The following is a 23,941-nucleotide window of genomic DNA, read 5'->3' as shown; positions in this document are numbered from 1 at the left end:
GTACCTTATATCTATCTATACTATTTCATAGAATCATAGAATATCTCAAGTTGGAAGGGACCCATAAGGATCGTTCAACTCTCTGCTCCTTGCAGGACTACCAAAAACTAAACCATATGTCTAAGAGCGTCATCCAGATGCTTCTTGAATATGTATATATTTTTATTTGTATATAAAATGTGTATATATGTATTTTGCAAAAATCTTTTAAATTTAAGAATTTGTTTAAGTCAGTTCACCACTGGGGATTCCTAGAGAGTAATGTGAGAAAGAATTTTTTGCTGAAATTTTATTTGTGTAAGCAGTTGTTGGAAGATGGTGGGATATGTTTAATGTTCTTGAGTGTCTCAGAGAAAAAAGGAGGGAATCAGAGACTGACTATTTCCTGTTCACACAGAGAAGATCTTCTGTTCCTTCTGTTAGAAAGTGGAGAGTTCTCCTGGTTTATTATCATCTGATGGTTTTAGATGGTTTTACGACTTAGATTCTGGAGTTAGATTTGTCATGTTTCCTTCAGGAAAAGATCTCTGAATCTGCTGATTAATTTTCTTGTTAATGGTGAATTACTGGACCTAATGATAATGACCTCCAGTTGACTTTTGAGAATGTATTTTGTTGGAGGGGGAAAAAACAAAAGTAACAACATACATCTAGGCTTTTTTTAATGTTATTTTTTATAAGATATTCTGTTACTTTTAAAGCATAATTGATCTATGTGAAGAATACAGATGTGTAAGTAGTGGCAGCTTGAAAACAATGATGGTCCAAGTATTGTCTGAATTGCGAGATCACGCTCAGAAATCAATGATAAATGCATACTGCAGACTAGTCTGACATACGCTGTTCAAATTGTCAGTGACTAGCCCTTTATAAATCTATATTTCTGAGAAAACATTTTGTGATGCCCTTCATCTCCTTTAAGACCTTTACCTTTGTAAAATTTGTCTGTTTTCATTGTAACATCACAGAATTTAAAGTGTATTCTCAGTCTTCAGGAATCTTTGGTGCAGGTGGGACTTGGAGTGGGCAATGGTGCTGGAGCTTACTGGCATGGACCATGTTTATCTGGCTGAATTACGGCAAAATGGGATCAGTGAAGAGAGGAAATGAATTTTAGTGTCATCTCTACTTCTGATTCATATCTGCAATTATCATCTTGTGTTTACTGAAGAGCTAAGTCCATATTCTCAATATTGAGGAAAAACATTTGAGGAAGTCACATACACTGAGTTTATTAAGAGAACTGTATGTTTTAATAACGTGAGTGAATGCTTGGTTGCTTGGCATATTAGCTTTCGGATAGCATGCCCAGTAAAAGAAAGAAGATACATTAGAATGGGAAGTGTCGCCACAACTCTAAGACCTGATTTCTAGCAAAACTATAGAACAAATTTAATTTCTGAAGCATTAATCCCTGAAAACCAATTTCACTCTTTTTTTATTCTGTTCGTTTTTATCATCATATTAAGGAGTAAGAATGTGCAATATTCATTCCATATAAAACTCATTAAATCAGTGATAAATTTAGCTCAATAAGTTTACTGATTTTAAAAAATGATTGTGCTACTAAGCCTCTATTTCCAACCCAAGTAGCAGCTGAAAAATCTAAAGTACTCAGTCTTCCATATTTATATGTTAATGGATATGCTGAATAAACAGATCTATTGATTAAGTTGTTCAAGCATTCCTGTTTTAAAACCTCTTTCTTCTCTTGCTCCTACTTTTGAAAAATCACTTAATTGGGCTTATCCCTCCTAATCACAGGAATTCCTGAAAAAAAAAGAGAATTGTTTAACACAAGAATACCAAAGAGCTCCCATGTAAAACTCTGATCACTCAGTTTCATGGATCTTTTTTTGTGTTAGAGTCGATTTTTTTCTGATTTGCTGGGTGCATTATTTCTTTTTAAGGTACTTGAGCTATTGCAGAGGAGGATTTTTTTTATCTTTTGAGGTTGTGGGTATAATTTTTGTTTAGAGTACAATACAGCCATATTATGAATAAAAAGTATAAGAACAGTGAATGGAGTTGGGTTCTTCAGGAGAGTGTTTTGAATAGTGAATGGATTTGAGATCTTCAGGAAACGATTTGTACTTTTTGTATGCCCTTTGTATGGGATAAGTTTGTATGTTGTAAAATACAAACTCTAAATTTTGCTTACTTGGGTTATGGTGATGGTCTTGGACCTGTGTTAGACCATACACCCATAGGGGAATGCATGTGACTGTTCCTTTTTTGTCTGGGATATAATCTTCATATTCTCTGATGTTTAAAAAGTTTGTGAACTTTGAAAAGTTCAGGTTTTTATTGCCATAGGGGAAGCAATTTATTCTTATTATTGGTAAAGATAGTAAAAACAGAAATGTAACAGCAGAGTTAATAATAATAAGGTATGTATGTTGCGATACTGTTGAAATGTTTTTTTATGAAGGGCAGTCATGGTAAGCAAATCTGTCAGAATTCTTTGAAGCATATGCTGAGCTCGTGAACAAAGGGAAAATCATTGATACTGCTTACTTGATTCCTAAAACACTTCTAAAAAGACTCTCACAAAAGACTTTTTGAGAGAAACAAATATTCTGTGAGATAAAAGTGGAGGTTCCGTCATTAGTCTAGAGCTGGGTAAAGGCAGGAAAAATGGCCCATTTACTCACTGAAAGGTGGTCTCCAGAATAATTGGTAGGGATCTGTATTATTCCTGTGCCATTCAGCATGCTCATAAAGGATCTGGATATTAGGGTGATTAGGATTGCATCAAAGTTCATCAAGGGTAACGTATATGAAAACCAAGTTTTAAGGGTTATCTTGTGATAGAGGTGGGTTGTTAAAATTTGAGATGAAGGTCAGCATTGATCCACATGTGCGTTGTAGAGTAATGCACATGAAGAAAACGCAACCTTAAGTCCATATACATGGTCATGGGCTCTGAATTAACTGTTGCCATTAAGGATAGAGATCTTAGAGGTATGAGACATTCTACGAAGGTGTTAGTTTAATTTGTAGTAGCAATGCAGAAGGCAAACAGAATATTAGAAATAACAGAAAGTAAAGGAATAGAGGGCAAAACAGGAACTTTCTTCTGTGTTTACTCCACTTTGTGTGCAGTCTTATCCCATTTTCTCACAAAGGACATAGTAGAAGGGTACAGCGGAGGGATGGGCCAGCACTGAGGAAGTGTGAAACTGTGTAGAAGTGTTTGGCATGAAAAAATAAAACTGAATAACTTCATTGTGTTACCCAGAGATTTCAGGTTGTTGCATATGAGCCTATTCAGGCGTGGTGGTGTTGCTTTTATTACCATCCTGGGTGGGAGAGTTGGAGAAGAGAACCTGCACTCACACTTGCAAACTTTAACAGTGTCATACAGCTTTCTAAAATTCTCATTTGCTTCACTCAAAATATATACTGAAAGATAATATTTGATTGCTGAGTCTGCAGTAGCAAGATGTGGTGGATAGCAATTAAAAAAAAGCAGTGTGCTTGCTCTCTCGAAAGTGAGATATGACCTACTTGTGGATGAGTAGCAACATTGATCAGATGTGTCATTCTTAACTGGGGAGCACTTGTTTTTCTTTTTTTCCTGACGTTCTTTCTGGGGTTGTAACTATTTTGATACAATGTTGTTTCTTCATTTATAGTTTCATAACATGTAGGGTGTTTATGCTGAACACGTTCTTTGCACCATTATGCCCAAGAGTTGGTTTTATCCACCTCTCATGGGTGTGTTCTTTTAGTGAGAAGATATCTGACAGCATCTTGTGCCTTTGCTCTTGGGGACCCTGATACAAAGTGTAATGAGCAGGTTTCAGTGAGGAAATACAGTGATGCTTCTTTACAGCAACCAACATGTTACACAGCCATTGCTGGGTGAACCAGTCTGAGTTGTTGGTCTCCACACACAGAAATTTCCCCTTTGAAGGGCATGTGTGTGTGTGATTTGTTCATCAACATCTGTCCCTGCATTTACTCTCCTTTTGTACCTTCCTACTTCAGGATCAGGGTGGGATTTCAGAATCAGGGAAGTTATTGAGGAATGTGTGTAATGAGTTGCCTCTCCATTCCTTCGAGTCCTCCAAGAACAGAAAGCAGGGCTGCCTGATTTCTTAGTGCACGTTTTTCTATGAGGTTCTGCATTTTAGGCAGGTTCTGTCAGTAGACAGAAAAGTCTTGATGGGAATGGTCCACGTAAAAGTTACTTGTATGTAAATTATTTTTAATCTCTCATCTGTATCTCAGCCAACAATGAGATTCTGTGATAGCTGTAGTCAGCAGTGCTTGTATCTAAATTGACAGAGGTATAACCTTTGAGGCAGTTAAGAACATGCATTAGCCACTTGGGCATTCGGCTGCAATAGTACTGCCCTGGAGGCCTGGATGCAATTTGCCTTTAATTAAAGAAAGCAGAATTCTGTGATTATTATTACAAGAAAGATTATGTATTATATTTCCTGAATATTTCCAGAGGGGAATTGAACTCTAGGAGGGAATACTGTCCAGAGGAATAATGCCATATACTCCTCTTTCTCCTCTTTTGGAAGTAACAACTTGTGTTCTAGCTAAAAAATGCACACAAAATAACTTCTGAATGTATGACTGCAATAGCCAATTAGAAAGTGCACAGTTTAATGCGAGATGAATGCTTGTCAGTAAAAGATTGCTGTATATTGTATATTGTATTTTATCTGTCAATCTGTATATGTTTGTTAGAATGACCTTTGATTCACCCTGTTCATTAATGCGGAATGACTATAGCATGCCTGCCTTTAAACTTAATATTATTCTGCTCACATCTCCATTCTCATTATAAACATGGCTATTTTTAGCTAGCACAGATTCAGAATATGCCTTGTAAGCTTAAGGGGGATTTATGGAGCTCCTGTGTGTATTCACTAGAGATTCCTTGTTGAAGCTTACTGATTTAGGATTGGGGAGGGGTAAAATGTACTATTTAATTCCTGGCATATGCCTGCAGGAGCTATATTTAGCTACAGCTACTTGTCACTGCCATTGTGCTATTTTTACAAAGGGATGCAGCAGTTTCGTTGTTCAGGAGCTTAACTAGACATAAATGTAGATGGATGAGCTACATAAACATTGGTGTACTGCAAAAATTGCTACTGAAAGTCAGTGTGTATGCTGTAGGTGTACTTGAGTAAAACTGCACTAGAGCATGAACACAACAGGCACTTTGTTCAATAGACTGGTTGTGTAAATTCACCTGATTAACACATGTGCTAAAAATTATATTTAATTTTGCTTTAGACTGATAAAGTAGTTTAACAGGAATAACAACGTGGGCTTTGTATTTGTACATAAAAAGGTCTGACTTAATGCAGTGGCACAATTTATTTCATTGCTTAATCAGTTATTAAGAATTTTATCATAGCTTTTGTAGTTGCCATGTATATTTTTAATGGAATACAGAAGAGAAAAATTAGTATGGAGAATGCTTGCTGCAGTTTGGTTCTAGAGGATGATTACATATGCACCACAAGATGATTACATATGCATATCCTTTTTATAATGCATGTATCAGGACTCTTGCTATCATTTACTGTACTATTTGGTGCTTTAATGAACAATATCTACTGGGAGAGTCTCCTTTTCCTATTTGGGGAAAATTAGGAATTCTACCTTGATCAGTTAAGTATTCCAGTAGATTTAGATTTGCTTCATGATTTGCATTCAAAGAAATGTATAGCTACTTACTGTCCTTTCTCGGCTGCTTAATTTCTTCTCAAAACTCCAGGATTTATTTTTTAGCAAAAAAGAAAAAAGAGAGTTGTTGTGTCATTTATAAAAATACAGAAAACCTGAAATATATTTTGTGTATCAGAAAATCAAACAGGCTAGCCATAAGTGAAAAGACTAATATTCTCCAGTGAGAGAGCAATGAATAGATCTCTTTCTGCAAAATTGCATGGTATCACTGCGCACTCATTCCATTGATTATTTTCATGTAAAAATTCAGTTTATGATATAATTTACTTTTTATGAACCATGATACGGTGTTTTCTACAGGTAGAAAATTTCATATATGGTTGTTCATGTATTCCACTTCTGATCTTCATTTCTTGTTGTGGACTTTCTTGGGTAGCCTAAGATTTGTGCCAGATACTAAAGACATCAGGGAGGACTAATTTATTTTCAGTTTTGGAATAATGGTCAGCTTGAAATAAACCTTGTGAGGTAAAGGCTTGGTGCTCTCCTTATCACAAATGATATACACCACTTCTCCTCCCAAATGTCCTTTCAATACCAGTATTTCAAGTAAAGGAAGGTCTAAGTGTTTGAGGGAATGGTGTGGAGTTTTGCATGGAAGAAGCTTTGAAGATATCAGCATCCAAGTCCCTGTGGTCTGAATTTTGCAGTAAGAGACCAGTCCAAAGAGTCAATGGTAAGAAGTGTGTGTATCTCAGAAACTATGAAGTATGTTGTGAGAGCATTCAGATTTCAGTAATGCTGCTCTTTGCTTAGCTCTCCTCAGTGGGGAGTAATAAAAACACAACACTACTGACATTTAGTTGGAGTTTTTTTTCTATTAGACTGGAGATTTTTGTCTTCCCAAGGAGAATTATAGAATCTCTAGCTAGTCAGCAGTTTCTCTGCTTTTCCTCTTTAGTGGTGTGTGGGGGTGTGTTTTTTTCTTTTATCCTCCTGAGAACAAGTGGGCAGGAGGATATTCAGCTTATGTACATAAGGGCACCTGTTGCTTCTCCCAACACTGCTGTTAAACCTCGGTTTTTTTATACAGACTTTATCCTTTAAGCCTGATTTTTATACAGACTTTATCCTTTGTCAGCTTGCCCTGTGGGATCACGGACTGTAGACTCAGTGATGGGAGAAAGAAGCAAAAATCACAACTATTTGTCTTTTGTTAGACTATTGTAAATTGAAACTCAAGAAAGTGCTAACTAAATTAATTTTGATAGTCAAATGAATACATAGGCAGAGATATGTGCATTTCTCAATGCCAGGACTGATTTTTTTCATGAGATCAACTCTAAACATAGACGCAGTCTTTGCATTCACAACTTAGTCCAAGGACTGGAAGCTTGACCTATTTGAGTCTCATCTTCCTTTCAGCTACGTAGGCATCTCCATTTCCTTCCCAATGCTCACATTCTGGTCTTCCCTGAAAAAAGATTCAACTGTGTTCAATGTACTGCATTTCTGTATGAACCATGTTGCTGGAGCAGCATATCCCACGTGCTTGGATTTGAAAGCTTGCAGTCTCCAAGCGTGGACCTTTCTGGGTTTGGTCCAGTAATGCTTCGGCCAGGTAATTTTGATAGTAAATATAGGAAATTGAGGTATGGAGCCACATACAGAAAGAAGGATAAAAAATTTAGTCTGACTAGGGCAAAAAATCCCTACTCCACTCTGTGGTAACTGTGTGCTGTGCAGATGCGGGTGAACTGTGCGGCTTCTCAGCGTGAATGAAGGTGAGCAAATAGGACTGGCCTGAGGCAGCAGGGAGCAGAAGAGAGCTTGAATGCACCGTTTGGAACCGTGGTCTGCAGCCTGAAGCATCAGGGAGGCCCTGCGGTGCTGTGCAAATACAACAGCCCTGAGGAGAACTCAGCCTCAAGTCCCAGGAGCAGCGAGGAATGGGGGAGCAGGTGGAGATGCCACCAGCTCTGCATCTCTGCACCCATGGAGCTGAGGCAGTGGGACGCCGTCTGTGTCAGCAGCGCTGGCACTCTGAGCACTCTTTCAGCTGGCCATCTCTTTGCTGTCGTTACTAGCGTATTTATTGTCAGGGTTACCTGGTGCTGTTGAAGAGTGTGGTTAATTTGAGAAACTTTCTCTTTGTTACTGCCAAATAATTTAATTAGTTGCATTAGGCAGCTGAAATTCCTGATCCGTGTATTATTTACACAATCCTCAAAGCTCTTAAAAGAATTTAAGCATGGCACCCAATAGGAGAAATTGAGAAATTAATCTTGCAGAGAGAGATTCTCTGGTGCCTTTTGTAAGGTGGAACTGATGAACTAGTACATTTTTATTTCTCTTCATTACTGATGAGTATCACTGATTGCCCATCAGAGCTGAATATCGGAGTGGAATGGTCAGAGAAGGAGAGGAAAGAAGGAGGGAGGCAGACAACAAAATGGGGTTTTATAGTCTGTTTAAGGAAAAAAACCAACCCACTCAAACCAGAAAACAAAAGGCATCCAGTGAGAAAAGGGGCTAAAAGTCAGAAAGAATGGTTAAACACTCATTAATGCATAGAGCATGTCCTGCTAATGCTAATTTGCATGAGAAGCAGCTCAGGAGCATGATGGGATTTGGGAAGAAAACATATTTACTCTTGGGCAAGTAATTTTTTTTTTTTTTTTTAAGGAAGGTATATTGGAAGATTAGACACCTAGAATAAGTTATTTTTCAAATTTCAAGCCCTAGTCCCATGAGAAATTATATTTATTAGTAAAAATTGTTTTCTATAAGCAGTTCAGAAACTAAAATGGAAAGATTATAGTCTGAATTTATATATTTTTAGTCTGGTCTTCATGCTGCCTTTTTTTTTTTATTTAAAAAATGTTATATCTTAATCAGGAGCCTGCAATGGTACGTTCTGGTATTTCTTCACAGTTATTGCAGTTAGTATCTGCAGAGTCTCAGGAGCAAGCTGCCTATATCTAAGTACTGGCATTTCATCTTGTATGAAATGTTGAGATCTACTTAGTGTCATTTTTACTATACTAAAGAGATTTAGAAAAGACCTGAAAATGCAGCATACGTGAGTCTTTCTTACAAAGTAGAATTTGTTAATTTAATTATGGAAAACAATGATAATGGATATTTCAAAAATTAATGTTCCAGTTTGAAAAAAATTTGATGACATAATCTTGCTTTGCTATCTGAAACACAAAATGCAGTATTTATGGTGATGCAATACTGTAAGAAGAAACACCATAAAACAGAATCTTCTGGTTCTTCCAGAAGAAGATACACACAGGGATAAAATCAGAGTTATTGCTAGTATAATTGCTTAAAAGTAAAGAAACAAAGAATAAAGAAACAAATCTACTAAGCAAGACAGATGATATAAGGAGTAAACCCAGGAGCTCCTGACCTGAACTGTTTCCAACTGTAAATTTTACAAAACCAAAAATTTAGATGCATAAAAGTGTTTTTCAGCAGTGAGGAGGAAAATATATGAAGATTTTATTGATTATTTACTTATTAACAATATATCACTATAAATTTGAGTTTCCTAACTACTATTTCACCTACAGTGTATATTGTTCTTATTGTTCGTAGTTTCTTTGATTATATCTAATGTTGCTGTTCAGTAATTATTCCCTTTTTTAAAAGAAAATGACTCTTAATGTTTTTCATATTCTGAAGGATTTTTTTCTTAAAAAAAGTCTAATTATGAGAGTTGCTAATATTAAATTAAGCTAATATTTTGTGTTCTTCTATGGAATGTTTATTTTCTTTTACATACAGCATATAATGATTGTGTCTCTGCAGGTGGATTCTTATATCCTTGAGTTACAGTTACCTTAACATACTCTTGGTCTAAGCCCATTTTTTGAGCCAAAATAGTGCTCTTTGCTACATATAACTTTGAACACTTTTTTGGGGTAAAGCTTCTTGACTCTGGTAGTCAGTCAACCCTCTTACCAGAGAACAAGCATACAGAAAGGATTGAGCACCATATTTAACATCCAAGCACAAGAAATCCCCTTAATCACTGCTCTTTCCCCCTTCACTTATATGTTTCTTGTGTCATTAGCTGTTTTGGGGAGACCTGTTCTCAATCAATAATGTTCTAGGTTCTGCCTAAGTAGCAATATTTTGTAGAATTATATGGAAATTCTCTTTAGAGTTTACTCTGTACTTCTGGCTAGGAAGTACTATAGTAGTAGTTCGGTAGAAATAATTGATCTGAGTTGTAGATTATAATTGTTTGAATTGGCAATTAAAAATCAGTATATGAAAGGTGTTACTGTTCAGACAGAGTCACTATTGAGGGATTGGCAGAGGAGTACTAACTATTGTCACTTAGGAAACTTTAATGTCAAATGTTTTGCTTTTCATTAGTGGCATAGTGTTATTCAAATAGCAGTCCTTTTCTAATTTTGCTTTTAATTCTGAATATGGGAAGCATTTCCATGAGCAGACTGGTGAGAACGATTTTAAAAAAAACAAACAACTGGTACCTGCTCTATGCAGAAAATATGTTTGAGGAAAAAAATGCATGGGAGAAACCAAAACGGTAATTTTTTGATAGTTTATCTGTAAAATATTTCTTGTCAATATAGTAGGTGGTATTAATGTCTGGCACCATTGCTTAAGAGTCTTGTCATCGGGAACTTACATGCAGAAACGCTTTTGTTTCCTTTTCTTCATGAATAGAAGGAAGTTCCAATGAAGTAGTAAAAAATTTATCAAGTCATCATATAGGTTAAACAATTTACCCATATTTTTACCATTGAGTTTCCAGAATGCAACTCCGCTTAAAAACAAGAAACCCCCCCCGCCCCAGTCCATAGATATTCTGAATCCCAGATGTGTTCAGTTAACAATAGGCTTCTTTTCCTGGCTGCCTGCCCTGAGAGGTCAATGTACTCCGTCCTTCCTTCCTTTTCTTCTTTATGGATCATCTGCAGGCAAAATTATGTTCATAGTGACACCCTGCCGTTTCCTTTTGGTCTGCAGTGAAGCAGTTTGGAGAAATCTAATAAATTCTGTTGGTATTTATAAAAATGAATAGAATCTGCAGCTCAGTCTGTTATTTGTGTAGGTTTGACAAGGCCACTGGAGTAAGTATACAACATTATTTAAATCAGGGGCTGTACCATTTGGACCGTTCTTCTTTGCAGGTGCTGTGGGAGAGAATGGTAAATTGTTTTAAATTGGAGGTTTGTAAGTTTATGAAAATGTAGGATTTTTTTTTTCTATCCTAGAGATAGAAAATCAATCTTTCATATTGTATGTGGAGTCCTTTCCAAGGTACACGTGCGGAGAGGGGGTTAAAGAGGATTGAATTTGGTTTTTTTTTACATTCTGTTCATATTACATGAATCCTAAGCAATAAAACTTTCTCTGATCACCTGAAGGCTCCTGAAGAAATCACTTCCTTCAGTCATATTCCTCCCTACACATACATCTACAGTCCTGATGTAAAGTCTGCCTGCTGTTTTATCTTTGTGTGTAAGTGTATGTTCCTAGAAACGCTGCAAATTATCATGGCCAGAGAAAGATTATAGGTTTGGGTGTTCTGTGGTTCTCAGAGATATTAAAAATCTCTGTGTCCTCAGTATTAAATGTCCCCAGTTAGATCTTACATTTTGGATGAGAAGAGATGTCCTCCTGTTGTCTACATTAATAGAAGACCATTAGATTTTCTTTTCCCTGTTCTCTAGCATGGGGTGTGGGGGACATGCAGTGTCATCAGCAAGTTTTCTTCGACAAATTCCTCACTACAACAGGGACCAAGATTATGATGATGCCCTTAAACTGTCCTGCTCATCAATGTCACATAATGGTTGTATTTTTTAGCCTTTTTTCTGGAGGTTTTTCATTTGGTATAGGATGTTACAAAGTGTTTTGCATCTGGAATGATAATGCTCTGTGACCTTTCAAACTAACATTTATTACATGTTTACCTGTAATTATATGGTACTGGGCTTAATAAATCAGCTTTGTGCCATGGTCCTGTGTAGAATGAACTATGGATCCACACCACAGGAGCTTTCCCAAGCAGGATACTGTCAGTATTACAGCAGTAATGCAGAACATATATAGCTAGAGTTTTCACAGATTTCCTAATTGAAATTGAAGTCCATTCTCACATTATGATGTAAGTGGTGTCAGATCCCTGTACTTACGGAGACTGGCTCTGATTTTTATTAAATGGTCCAGCTGGTTAATTAGAATGAAGTACGTTTTGAATGGGTTTGCGCTTTTTGATTTTTGTATTTAATATTGATTAGCTCTCCTGACATAACATAAACTTGAGTTCGTTAACTACAAATTAGGAATTGACATAAGCAGAGTAGACGGGTATGTCCAGCGTACCCAGTGAAGGTTTTAATCTGTATTACGTGGTGACTCTTATGAATTTTAATGAAACTAAATTAGGAATTGGAGTTAGCCCACTTTACTTAAAAGCAAGCTGGAAATAGGCAAAACATGTAAGCATGTACATGCAGGAGAACATTGAACTCTTGATTTTGGTGTTCTTTAAATCACTGGATTGTGGTTATTTTAAGAAATTGATGGTATCCATGTTTCTGTTCCTTCAGCCAGACTTAGAAACAGAATGGCATCAAACATAAATGTTTTTTTGTAAGTTAGAAAATCCTTAGATTGTTCCTTAGAGCTAGAAGTTAGGAGGTTTCATAAATTGATTTGTAAGTCTTCAATTGAGAGGGAGGATTGATGTCATCTGATAAGTATAATTTGTTTCCTGGATAAGTTGTTGACTTGAGGTTTGGGTTTTTTTGGTTTTGGAGGGGGTTGTTTGGGGTTTTTTTCTTTTAATAAAGAATGAGCTAAAAGCCAATCAAAGAGGAGATTGGTACTGTTTCTAAATCTTTTTAAGAAACGGCTGTCCTTCTAGACCTAACATGGTAATGTCCCTGTCAGGGTAGAGGTCTGTCACTACCTCTGTCCTTGCTCTGAGATGTGGCAATAGCAGCTGCTTAGGGACCAGAATAAGAGCTGGGATCCAAATTCTCACCTTGCTTCCAGCAAACTGTGTTTCAGGAATGTAATGAAAGAAGAGGTGGTATGTAGTGTCTTTGAATGAATCAAAGGTTTGTTCTGAGCTTGAACACTGATGATAGCACGGGGACTGGGATGCTTGGAAGCTTCCCACATGCTGTTCATTAAGGAAAAAGACGTGAAGCCCAAAATTTCATCACAGAAGTAAAGGCTCACTACTACTGGGAGTATTGAGTGTGTAAGACTAATGCTAGGGAATCACCCTAATTTTTAATATTTGCTAGCCAATCATGTTCTATAAAATGAACATCAAAGAAATACAAGGTTCATGCACTAGATCTAGTTAACAGTGTTGTTTTAAGCTGTTAGTTAAGCATATGCTTACCGTGACTTGTTGAGATACCAGATGCTTTTAGTTTTGTATAATCTTTATCTGTTCACACGCAAAAACTTTAAAGGTTTTCCATTTGATTATGAAGGTAATGAAGTGGTGAATATTTTTTCAAGACTATGAAAGAGCATATCATTTAATAAACCCTAAACTTTTCTAAGCAAAAATAAGCTCTTTATTTTTTCTGTGTTAAGTGTAGTATGGAGAGGAATTATGTAGAGAAGTCCAGCTGACTTTGTTCTGTACTCTTTAGTTTTTGAAAGGATTAGGAAAAAAAACCAATTTACCTAAGATGCAGTTATTTGTTAGATTGCCTTTTTTGCTTGAGATGATAGAATGGATGTGTTAGGAAAGCAAATTCTTGAGGGCATAGAAACTTTGTTGGTAAATCACTTCTGTGGTCTATTTTAATTGAACTTGTGAAATGCACAGTAATGAAACATACCTAATAAGTAATTTACTTTTATTTCTCTAGGCGCTGGAAGCCATTTTGAATTTTAAGTACTCTGGTGGACCAGGACATGTTGAAGGATATTACCGGAACCTTTCACTAGGCCTTCATGTAGAAGTAGAGCCGTCTGTTTTCTTTACGCGTGTTAGTACCCTTCCAGCAACAAGGTAAGCCTTGTTTTGACTCTTGTATATTTGACTCATTGTCTCTATTATGTCGGCTGTAACTTAAAGACCATGCTGGAAACTTTTGATATGATCAGCAACATGTAGATAAAAATTATGTGAACAAATGTTCAAAATTCCTCCATTAGGAGTGTAACCTCCTTCAACTGCAGACTATGATTAAAGCAATCTATGTGCATTGGACAATTTCTGAGGTTCAAACGTTTTTTCATGATGGTTTATTTTACCAGAGACAGGATATCTCCTGTTTATTTTAAAATTTGATGACTCCTTTCTATATCTCTTGGCTGTTGTGGTGTGTTGTGCACTACATTGTTTTGTGTTTGTCTAACAGAATCTTACCCAAAATGCATGTGTAAATGATCATCTTTGGATGTGAGGAATAAACTGTAATCATTCTCTCCTTTGGTGCTTGCTTTCTTTTGTAAGCCACAGAGTAGTTTCACATATTGTAGTGAGTTTTAAAATCATGGTAACATGTGATGGTGGTCAAATGCCATAATCACGAAAATCTGATTGCCTAAAATTCATCAGCCACTGAGTGCAATCAGTTTTAATAAATTTTTTTTCTAAAATTGTCTTTATTTGCTGCTAAATACACAGTTCCTATTCTGCATGTTTTTATTAATTTTGCATTGCTGTACATACTGCTTAAGCAAAGCCCCTTTTGCAAAAATGAATTCTGTAAGTTAATGATTATACCGATCCTTAATCAACAATTTTTTGTTCATGTTAAGTTCATCTATGCTAATAGTGAAATACTCTATAATCTTTAAATAATTGGGATGTATTTGAACTCTGGGAGTTCCAGAGGTGGCCTTTGAATAGCTGTCATTCAAAAGATGAATAAATGAGCTTGGGTTTGTTGGGAAGAAAGAAGACTGAGAATGGACTTTGTTTCAGTGTGTAAATACTTCTGAGGTATAAATATCAAGGAGAAGGAAATACTCTTTTAGATGAAGGATAAAGTTAGTGCAAGAAAAAATTGTTACAAATTGAACATGAATATGCTTTTATTAAAAATCCCCTTGCAATAATCAGGTACCAACTATCAAGTAGGAGGATTATTGAAAAGAAAGCCAGTGTTCATAGTGCGAGCAAGCATATTGTTTGGTTTAAAGTCTGAAATTATTTCATCACAGTTATGTAATACTACTACTAATAGTTTAGAGTGAACTGAATTGATCCAAGAGATTCCTACTGGTCCTAGGACCTTTTTCATGACAGACTTCAGAAGTAAAACCCAAAGATAGGCAAGAAGAGAATATATGTCTAGGAGATACTGGGATTGTATTTCACTTTCAAAGAAACGATGAGTCACCAGTATCATACCATTGCAAAAATGTCAAAGGATGGGTGGACAGCAACATAGTGTGCAAAACATGAAGTGTTTCTTTTGTTCCTGTGAACAAAAGAAGTAAAGCCTCAAGAGAAGTTTGGGGCTTGAACTTGGAGAAACATGAAGAAAAGTAGGCAAGTTAGAGAAAGTAGAGCAAGAAGAGTGATAAAAGGTGACTTATGCTTTAATATAAGCATAAAAAAACTCTTAGTCTTGCTGAAGCAAAAGACTGACAGGGGACTTGAATTTTTCATTACATAAATGGCACTGCCAAGACGATAGGTATCTGTCTTTCACAGCAGGTAATACAGTAAATAATGACCTTCGCATATAGCAAGGAAATTTTAGGCTAGGCAAAGATAACGAAACCCTGAAATAGATTTTGTAAAAATTGTTTAAAAATGAGACAAACAAGAATTTTTTTAAATGAGTAGATTGCATCCAGCTCTTTTAAAAGAGACCTAAAACTCTATGACTTTATTGGTAAGCAAGTTTGTCAAGCATTTTGCTGCTTGAAAGTGTAGCGTAATAGGCATAATTTTATTCTTTTAGGAACTGCTCTAGTAAAGTAAATCTAATGCTACTTGCAAAGTCAGAACATAGTATCTGGAACAGGTGTTTGCAAAATTCCAGGAACCTTATTAATGATGTTCAGAGTTTCATCCCTGCAATGGCACATTCTTAGGCCTTTGTAAGGTTTTCAAGGTTTAATAAGTGATCTCTCTTGATCAGCCTGGAAGTACCACAGCATCTATATTAAATAGTTTTCAAGAAGGTTCATGATACAGGTTAAAATACTTGGTTTGCATTTATTATTTGTATGCATAGTCCTCCTCATTCAGTGTCAGAAATGTCCTTTGTACTATGCCTATGTATACTTTTAAATGGGCAGCACGACTGCTCTGTGGTTCACTGCAATTCCTTTCTTATAGTCACAGAGTAGCCTGGGTGTGAAGCTGCGAACCTTCCATAAAAGCTTCAAATATAACATGATACTTTTATTTGAAACTCTCTTGTTGGTAAGCTGGCTTTTTGTGCTAGGTTTCCCCAGCTGTGGTTTGTGTAAGACAAGGTTATCCTACCCCTGTCTTGTCAATCTATTCTCAGGAATTTACTCTGTGTGGAAAGTATTTAATCCTGAAATCTTTAAAAATAGATTGAGGTGCTAATTCAAAGGTAGAGTTTCTGCATTGTTCAGCTGTGTACAGTTTCACAAGTCTTATAGCAGCAGGTGCTATGTATAGTGGCTCCAATATAACCAAGTGCTTCAGCTCATATTGTATGCATTTGCTTCATTCTTTGCCTGTTCATCATACCGATCAGCATTTAAGTCAGTGGAAAGTTTATTTTAAGTGATTTGCTGATTGAAGGTGTAGTTAAAGATGTGACTGCTTTTAATTAGGGTGCCTATAAGTTTTGCTTGGTTGGGGGAAAATACTGTAATATTTAAATTTTTTTCAGAAATGTTTTATTGCAAGACTTGTCAAAAGAGTGTTCAAATCTTTTTTTGTTACATTAGGTATATATTGTCTGTTAAGTCATGAATGCATTTTGGTTTTAAGTGCTTATTATCCCTTGTTGTTTGTTCCATACTATTAGCTTTAGTGATCAGTAACACCATTCCTTTACTCTTGTGCTTCCCCATGTTGATTTTCCATCAGAAGTCATGTGTAATTCGATATTATGTTTTAGAGTGAAAAATAGCAAAAATTTGTCATCTTCCAATCTGCTAAGGATAACTATTTATCATTAAATGAAACAAAGTTTATTTTTGACTGTTGATCATCTCTGCCAATATCTGAGACTCAATGACAGTAAATAATGTCAAATTTTGTACTTTCACTTGCTCTGTTAAATTCTTGAATCTGATTTCCTTTTGATTTACAGCTGAGATTTCATTGCTTAAATTCTATCTGAGGCACTGAGCTATTTTTGTTTAGTCATTATGAGAAACTGTATTTTATAATTTACCTTCTCAGCTGTCAATTCAGAATGAAAGTTATCATTACTTTCATTTTCTGGATTAAATTTTTCCCCTTTCTTTTATGTTTTTGTTGGTTTTATTTCACATTTTACCTCAACAAAATTAAGAAACAATAGCTACTAGCTGCTGGGCTTAAAAAGTCAAAGCAAAGTAAAAAAAATTGAACATTGATTCTTCCCCTAGGCCTTTACTGAAAAAAAAAGCAAAAATGTTAATGAAATCACTTTTTTCCCCCCACTTGTAAAATAAAGTTTGTGGTTTATGTAAAAGTCTTCCAAACTTAATTGGTGTTTCTTTTATTTAGCTGCTTGAGCAGATATGCAGGGGAAATATCACTGAAACAACTGGGGATTTTATTTTTTTCTTGTTTCCCTAAATATCTAGCCAAAATCATGTCTTCCACTCATGCACAGGTTTCTGCTTTATAGAGAGAAGTTTCATTAACTGCATTTTCAGTATATCTTAAGATGCATTTAATCCTGACAAGAGGTCCTTTTAACCTTTATCTATGCTGGTCTGTAGAGGCATCCGTGGTTAGCTTCATGCAGCCCTTAACATGCTGCAGTGCCCAATCTGTTGCCTAATTCTGATTCAGATATCAGCTCTCCTGTTGGAAGAGGTGATATTCTGTCAGTAAATGGCCATAATCTGCTCCGAGGTTTTTCAGTGGGTATATCAACCTATGCTGTCTCAGCTGCCTGCATCCAAAAAGACTGGCAGAACAACCTTGTGCTAGGAAATTGTTTGCCTCTGATCATGTTACCTGTAATCCTTGATTCTGCTTGTTTGTGCTTGCCTGGAGGTGACTGTCCCATGATGCGTAATCAAGAACGCAGGTGTTTAAAGCAGCCCAGATATAGGTTATAAGAGATAATGAGTTAATGTTGAAAGTTTTCCCAGTCTGTCCTACAGGTCACTGACCTGCAGGTGACTGAAGTCTTAAAGGGCTTCAGGGATCTACTTGCTTGACTGTTTATTTACCACACAATGCAGATAAATCTATATAGTAAAATTGTATTCATTGCCTTCTGTAACCAGACATATCATGTTAATCGATTCCTTATCAGGTCTTAGCCCCAAAACTACTGGTGTGATTTCAGGCCTCAAAACAGTTCAGTTACTAGCAGATTATAGACTGCCAGCAGGAGATCTGATGCTAATGGTTCAGTGTAAGGGAAGCGTTCTGTTTACAGTTTCATGTGATATGCTTCTTTATTTCGACATACTGTTAGCTCCAAGAAAGTCTGCCGTTGAAGCCTGTGCTAGCTAGATTGTCTTGAACCATCTCCTTTATACGTGTTGACTCTCTCAAAGTCATTATCTGCCAATTTTGGCAGGCACTGAATGTCCTTCTTTATTGCCTTTATTAAAGAGCAGAGAGCATGAAAAAATGCCAGAAAACATGCTGCTTCACTCCACACATTTGGTAAGAATTCAAGTAAGGTGTGCTCTGCATGCTGTAAGGTGCCTATTAGTCTCTTTGTGTCCCTTGCCGTTTTGCCGTCAATACAAAACTGTCTTAAAAAAGAGCCATCTACAAAGGTCAGAATATCTTGGTCTTGCTTATTACAAAGGTGGTTAGACAGTCTGAATTTGTAGATGAAGTCAATCCACAGTGCAACAGGGATACCGCCTTCACTTTTGGGCCAGGTGTGTAAGAATATTCTTACTTGTGAATTCTACATACAAATTCAAGATGATGAACAAGGTAAATTTTTTAATTTTTTTGAGGCAGCAGACTTTTCTTCCTATCTTAAAACTACTGTACAGCTGACGAGACATCAGCTGCAGATCCCTTTTGGCAAGTGCAGAGGCTTAGACTCTGTTCTTGTAATTGAGTCAGAGAAAAAAAAAAAAGGAACTGCAGCAGGTCTGACACTGTTAAATTCAAAGTGTCAGTTCATCTAACTTGTAGGTTCAAGTTAATTTTCCTTTGTACCATTAATGTATATAATTTAATGAAATGTTTTGGTTTTGTAAAGAAGACATCAGTTCATAATAAAGCCTGCAGTGTGCTCCCCAGACTAAGATCATTCATTGTTTTGTATTTAAAGTTAGGATCCAGTTTTTCCAACTTGGTTTCACTGAAGTGTTTGGAGACTGAAAAAGAATAATCTTGACTATGTTGAGGGTTCTCAGGAGGTCCTCAGTTTGGAGGGTAAAACTTTGATTCTTAATGAAATCGGACATAATTTTCAGAATTTCCATTCCAGTTTCCAGGGTTGCCCACATTTTTGCTACAACACGTTGCAACACAGCCTCTTCAGCAGTCAGGTTTGTGTTAGAAATCCCAATCATTATATATTTACAAATCATACAAGGGAAAGAGTAAACAACATGTTTCTTCACCATGTTCTAACAAACATTTTCATTACATGATAAAAAAGTTCTGTAATGTTTTCTGAAATACTTCTGGGTTTTACATAGCCGAATTTTTAAATTAAGTGTTCACATTTGCTACTTTCAGAATGAGAATCAACTACCTACTGACAGGCAGCTGTTTCTAGTCTTCTGTTTCTCATTATTTCAGTGTTCAAATGTCATAGAGCTTTGAAGGGTGGAGAAAAACTCTTTTGGTTGGGTGCTTAAAGAGCGTTCTTTTTAGTTTGGAGGAAGGCTAAGATATGACCTGTTGAAAATGAATGGTTGTTTCTACATGGAGAAAATAATTAGTATTAAATTAACTGTTTTTTAAATGAAAAATAGTAATAAAACCCAGTCAAAATGGAAACCAGGCAAATTCAACTACAAATAAAGGCCTCATTTTGATCAATTAGACTGATAAACCATTAGAAAAATCTGTCAAGCAGTGGATTTAATAACCATTTTTTAATGTTCTCAGGACTGGATGTCTTTCTAGAATGTATTCTTTATTTATACACACACCATTGAGCTCAATATAGATTCTACTGAGTGGGAACCCATGACACGTGGGAGGTTACATCCAATAGTTAAATCATCTTGCTAACCTTAAACTCTGCTAATGGTTTAATGTTCCAGTGGGTTCACAGAAGAGCAGCAAAAAGTAGCTTACAGATTGAGAGGATTGATTTTTGAGATCAAAATGTTAAATATGTATGGTTTGGCACATGAAGACGTGAGAACATAAATCTGCAAATATTTATAGATGTGCTGGGAATATTTAGCATAATTGAAAAGGTTTACAACTGGGAGAAGTCAGATGAGGACAGTTCTTGGAGTATATGAGAAGACCTTTTAGCAGTAAGATGTGTAATCTGACTTAATCATCTAAAGTTAGTCTCGGAAGCTTAATTTTTAGAGAATTTAATAAAAATTAAATTGAATTAAAGAAACCTGTCCTGGTTTCAGCTGGGATAGAGTTAATTGTCTTCCTAGTAGCTGGTACAGTGCTATGGTTTTGAGTTTGGTATGAGAAGAATGCTGATAACACTGATGTTTTCAGTTGTTGCTAAGCAGTGCTTATACTAAGTCAAGGATTTTTCAGCTTCTCAAGCCCAGCCAGCGAGAAAGCTGGAGGGGCACAAGAAGCTGGGAGGGGACACAGCCAGGGCAGCTGACCCAAACTGGCCAATGGGGCATTCCATACCGTGTGATGTCATGCTCAGTATATAAACTGGGGGGGGTGGGGGCGGGGGGATTGCCACTTGGGGACTAACTGGGTGTTGATTGGCGGGTGGTGAGCAATTGCATTGTGCATCACTTGCATATTCCAATCCTTTTATTATTACTATTGTCAATTTATTAGTGTTACCATTATCATTATTAGTTTCTTCTTTTCTGTTCTACTAAACTGTTCTTATCTCAACCCATGAGTTTTACTTTTTTTTCCGATACCCTCCCCCATCCCACTGGGTGTCGGGGGGAAGTGAGTGAGCGGCTGCGTGGGGCTTAGTTGCTGGCTGGGGTTAAGCCACGACAAAACCCCACTGAAAACACAATGGCACCGACAAAGATGCTCTAGATCATTGTTTTGCTATGTTGCTCTTTGTGTTTGTCAGTGGATTTTGGAGAATAGGGTTGTCATCTGGCATGCCGTTGCCTGTCATCATTGCCAATGCTTCTCTTCAGTTTCTGATGTCTCATTTTGAGTAGTGATACCTGTTTAAAGAAAACGGAAAAGAAGCAAACAAAAGTGTGGATGTGAAAACACTCCATCATTTCAGTCGATGAGGAAGCTGAGCTGAGTCAGGATGTAGATAACTTGCCAAACCCCCCTGAGTGTTTCTTGTTTAAACTGACTTTAAAACTAAGCTAGAAACAGAACTGCAGTAAGATTATTCACTGAAGTGAGCCATCATTAGAGCATGGCAGCTGCGTCTCATTTTTAATACTGTGTTAAATGTTACTGAAGAATATCCTCTGCTGTCATTTCAGAGTGGATTGGAACAGTAATCGCAACACCGCTGAAAGAAATTTCTAGATTGCGGTGTAAATGTCTCTTGCCTTAAGTTCCCATAGCCCCAGTTTTGTGACTATTTTTGGAATCAGAACTGTCACTGTAAGATTTTTTAAATACAGCATGATTCATCATGTCACTAACTTTCGCTTGTGTTATATCCTGAATTCTGCAATAGAGGATAACAGAAATTAATTTATACAGTAAAGCTTCAAGACACTGTTGAATTAACTCAATTTTCAAGAAAAGATTAAGAATTCTTATTTTTTAGTGTTTGAAATGAGTATTGAATTAATTTTGCATGTTATTTTAAGACCTTCAGATTATAAATCACCCAACTGAAAATAACTTACTTTGTAATTCTAGTTTTTGCATGTACAACCTTCTGATCCATAGATTTTTGTGTTACTTGCAAAAGAAAATCTTCAACATGAGATTTATGGTAGATAGTTCTAAAGGAAACACCATGGACAAATAAGGAAGATAGTTGAAATGGAAAATGCTTGCATGTTGTAATTTTTAGTATTCTTCCACTTAGGCTCTGAAACTGTTTGTTTGACCCAGGCTTATTTCCCTTCCATTAGCGTCGAAATGACAGATGGAAAGAAGAGTAAAACCCTTTCAAGGACTTTTCTTCTTTATCCTACAGTCTATATACAGACCAGTACAGCTTTAATTCATCTTCATTTGATTTGGACTTTTAACATAATGCAATAATTTGTGTATCATTCCATTCAGAAAAGACAGACATTGTGTTTGTGGTGTCTGCTGTATTTTTCTGGATAATTTTATATTTTATTTCCTAGGGAAATGAAATTTATATGTTCACTTTAACTGTTTCCCCCTCTCCCCTTGCTAAATTTTGACTGATTTCAGCCAGCTTCAGGGAAAAGTTCAATATATTCCTGCAGATTGGTAACCAGACAGAGAAGAGGTATCCTAACTTATGTCCCAGTGAGGAAAGGCAGAAGCAGGGACTCAGCAGTTACCTGCTCTGTTCTCTGTACCAATTGGCATGGTTGTGCTTAAGGCCAGCAAAAAACATGGCACTGCCCACTGTGGTTGATGGACAGGTGAGAAAGCTTTGGGTGGTTTGGGGGGTGTATGATGAGGAGATAGGTATGTGGATATATGGGAGTGGAGATTTTTGCGGTGCAATGGTGTATTTCTGTCCTGTATCTTCCAGAATAATCCATGAAGAGCAGATTATTCAGGTTTTGCAGAAATGGGAAACTTTGTACTGATTCATATTGTTTTCTTAAATGCTTGTAAGTGCATAAGTATATGGATTAAAACTAAATGACAGTTTAATTTTGTGTGTATTTATGTGTGACGATAGCATGCAATCTTAATAGATGTTCTGGAGGACAAAAAAAACCACAAAACCAAAACACCCAAACACAAACTGACTTATTTTAGATGTGTTTGACCCAAACTGTAAAAAGGAGCTAGTAAAAGCAAAATGACCCAAAACCTCAAAAAAGAATGGGAAGCCACTGATGACCCTGCACGTTGTGTGAAATGTTGAAGATGGAGTTCTCCGCTTACTCTGGAATGAATGGTAACTAGCATCTACTTAAATAGACTTAGAGGACTCAAAATCTACTCAAAGTGGTTTTTTCGCCAGTGACTCACTCTGTACCTCCCTCCCCAACCCACTAAATATTTAGTGTAAACTATTATATGGTGGTGGATAGTTTGGAAAAGGAAGAAGAAATTGTGTAAATGTGGGATAGTCTTTCCCAGTTCCAGGAATCAGTGGCTTGTGACTGATATTTCTCAGCCAAAAATTTCAGTAGGCCATTATGGTATATACTTTAATCATCTTAAATCCATTTATTATTTTGAATGTTTTAAGGTTTTTATAAGCTAAAACACTTTATTTTTTTTTTAAATTAATTTACACAGTACGGAGGCTGGGGTTAATGGTCTAAGATTTACTCAATTGCCTTAAAATGCCTAAAGCAACGTGATGTTTGAAATTGTCTAGTAAAGAGCTTACCTTAAGCAACAGATTGCTGACTGGACTTATATGTAGCAGTTCAGCAAAATCATATTGGAGTTCCTTTGTCACACTTGCATGAATGTGATTTGCCTCTCAAATCTCATTTACTGACACTCTGAAATAGGTTCTTTAATTCTGTCTTGCAAAGGATGGCCCTCTGTAAGTTCACCTGTAGTGAAAATTAATACAAATAGTTAATTTGGCTTGCTTGCTAATTATTTCTTTTCCTGGAACTTCCACTTTCACCCAGATCATATCTCAGCATCATCAGTTCGACACAGTCCTACTGATTGTAGCACCTGTAAAAAAAAAAAAAACCAAAAAATCATGCTACTTTTCAGATCTTTAGCAAATTGCTCTTTAACAACCTGAAGGTTTCTTTTTTCCTTTTTAAATTTATTATGTTGTTACCTCTAATTTTGCCGAGCTTATGCTTTGTCTTGGTTTCCTTACTTGGATACAGCTTTCAGTATTTGAAGCTTACTGGTTTAATGCAAATATTTTCATAACCTTTAATTGTGTTTGGT

At 36.3% G+C, this 23,941-nt stretch overlaps 1 protein-coding gene across 1 annotated transcript in view; it reads left to right on the top strand.

The window, feature by feature from the left end:
• TRAPPC9 (trafficking protein particle complex 9) overlaps positions 1 to 23,941 on the top strand; it is a 517,140-nt gene that overhangs the window by 167,914 nt on the left and 325,285 nt on the right. Inside the window, exon 17 of the mRNA XM_010584242.1 lies at positions 13,548 to 13,690. Coding sequence (XP_010582544.1) covers positions 13,548 to 13,690 — 143 coding nt within the window. The remainder of the gene's footprint in view (positions 1 to 13,547; positions 13,691 to 23,941) is intronic.

The sequence above is a fragment of the Haliaeetus leucocephalus genome, unplaced genomic scaffold, assembly GCF_000737465.1.
Source record: "Haliaeetus leucocephalus isolate CR32 unplaced genomic scaffold, Haliaeetus_leucocephalus-4.0 Scaffold953, whole genome shotgun sequence".
Taxonomy (NCBI): Eukaryota; Metazoa; Chordata; class Aves; order Accipitriformes; family Accipitridae; genus Haliaeetus; species Haliaeetus leucocephalus.
This window is presented reverse-complemented; position numbering and strand designations above follow the sequence as displayed.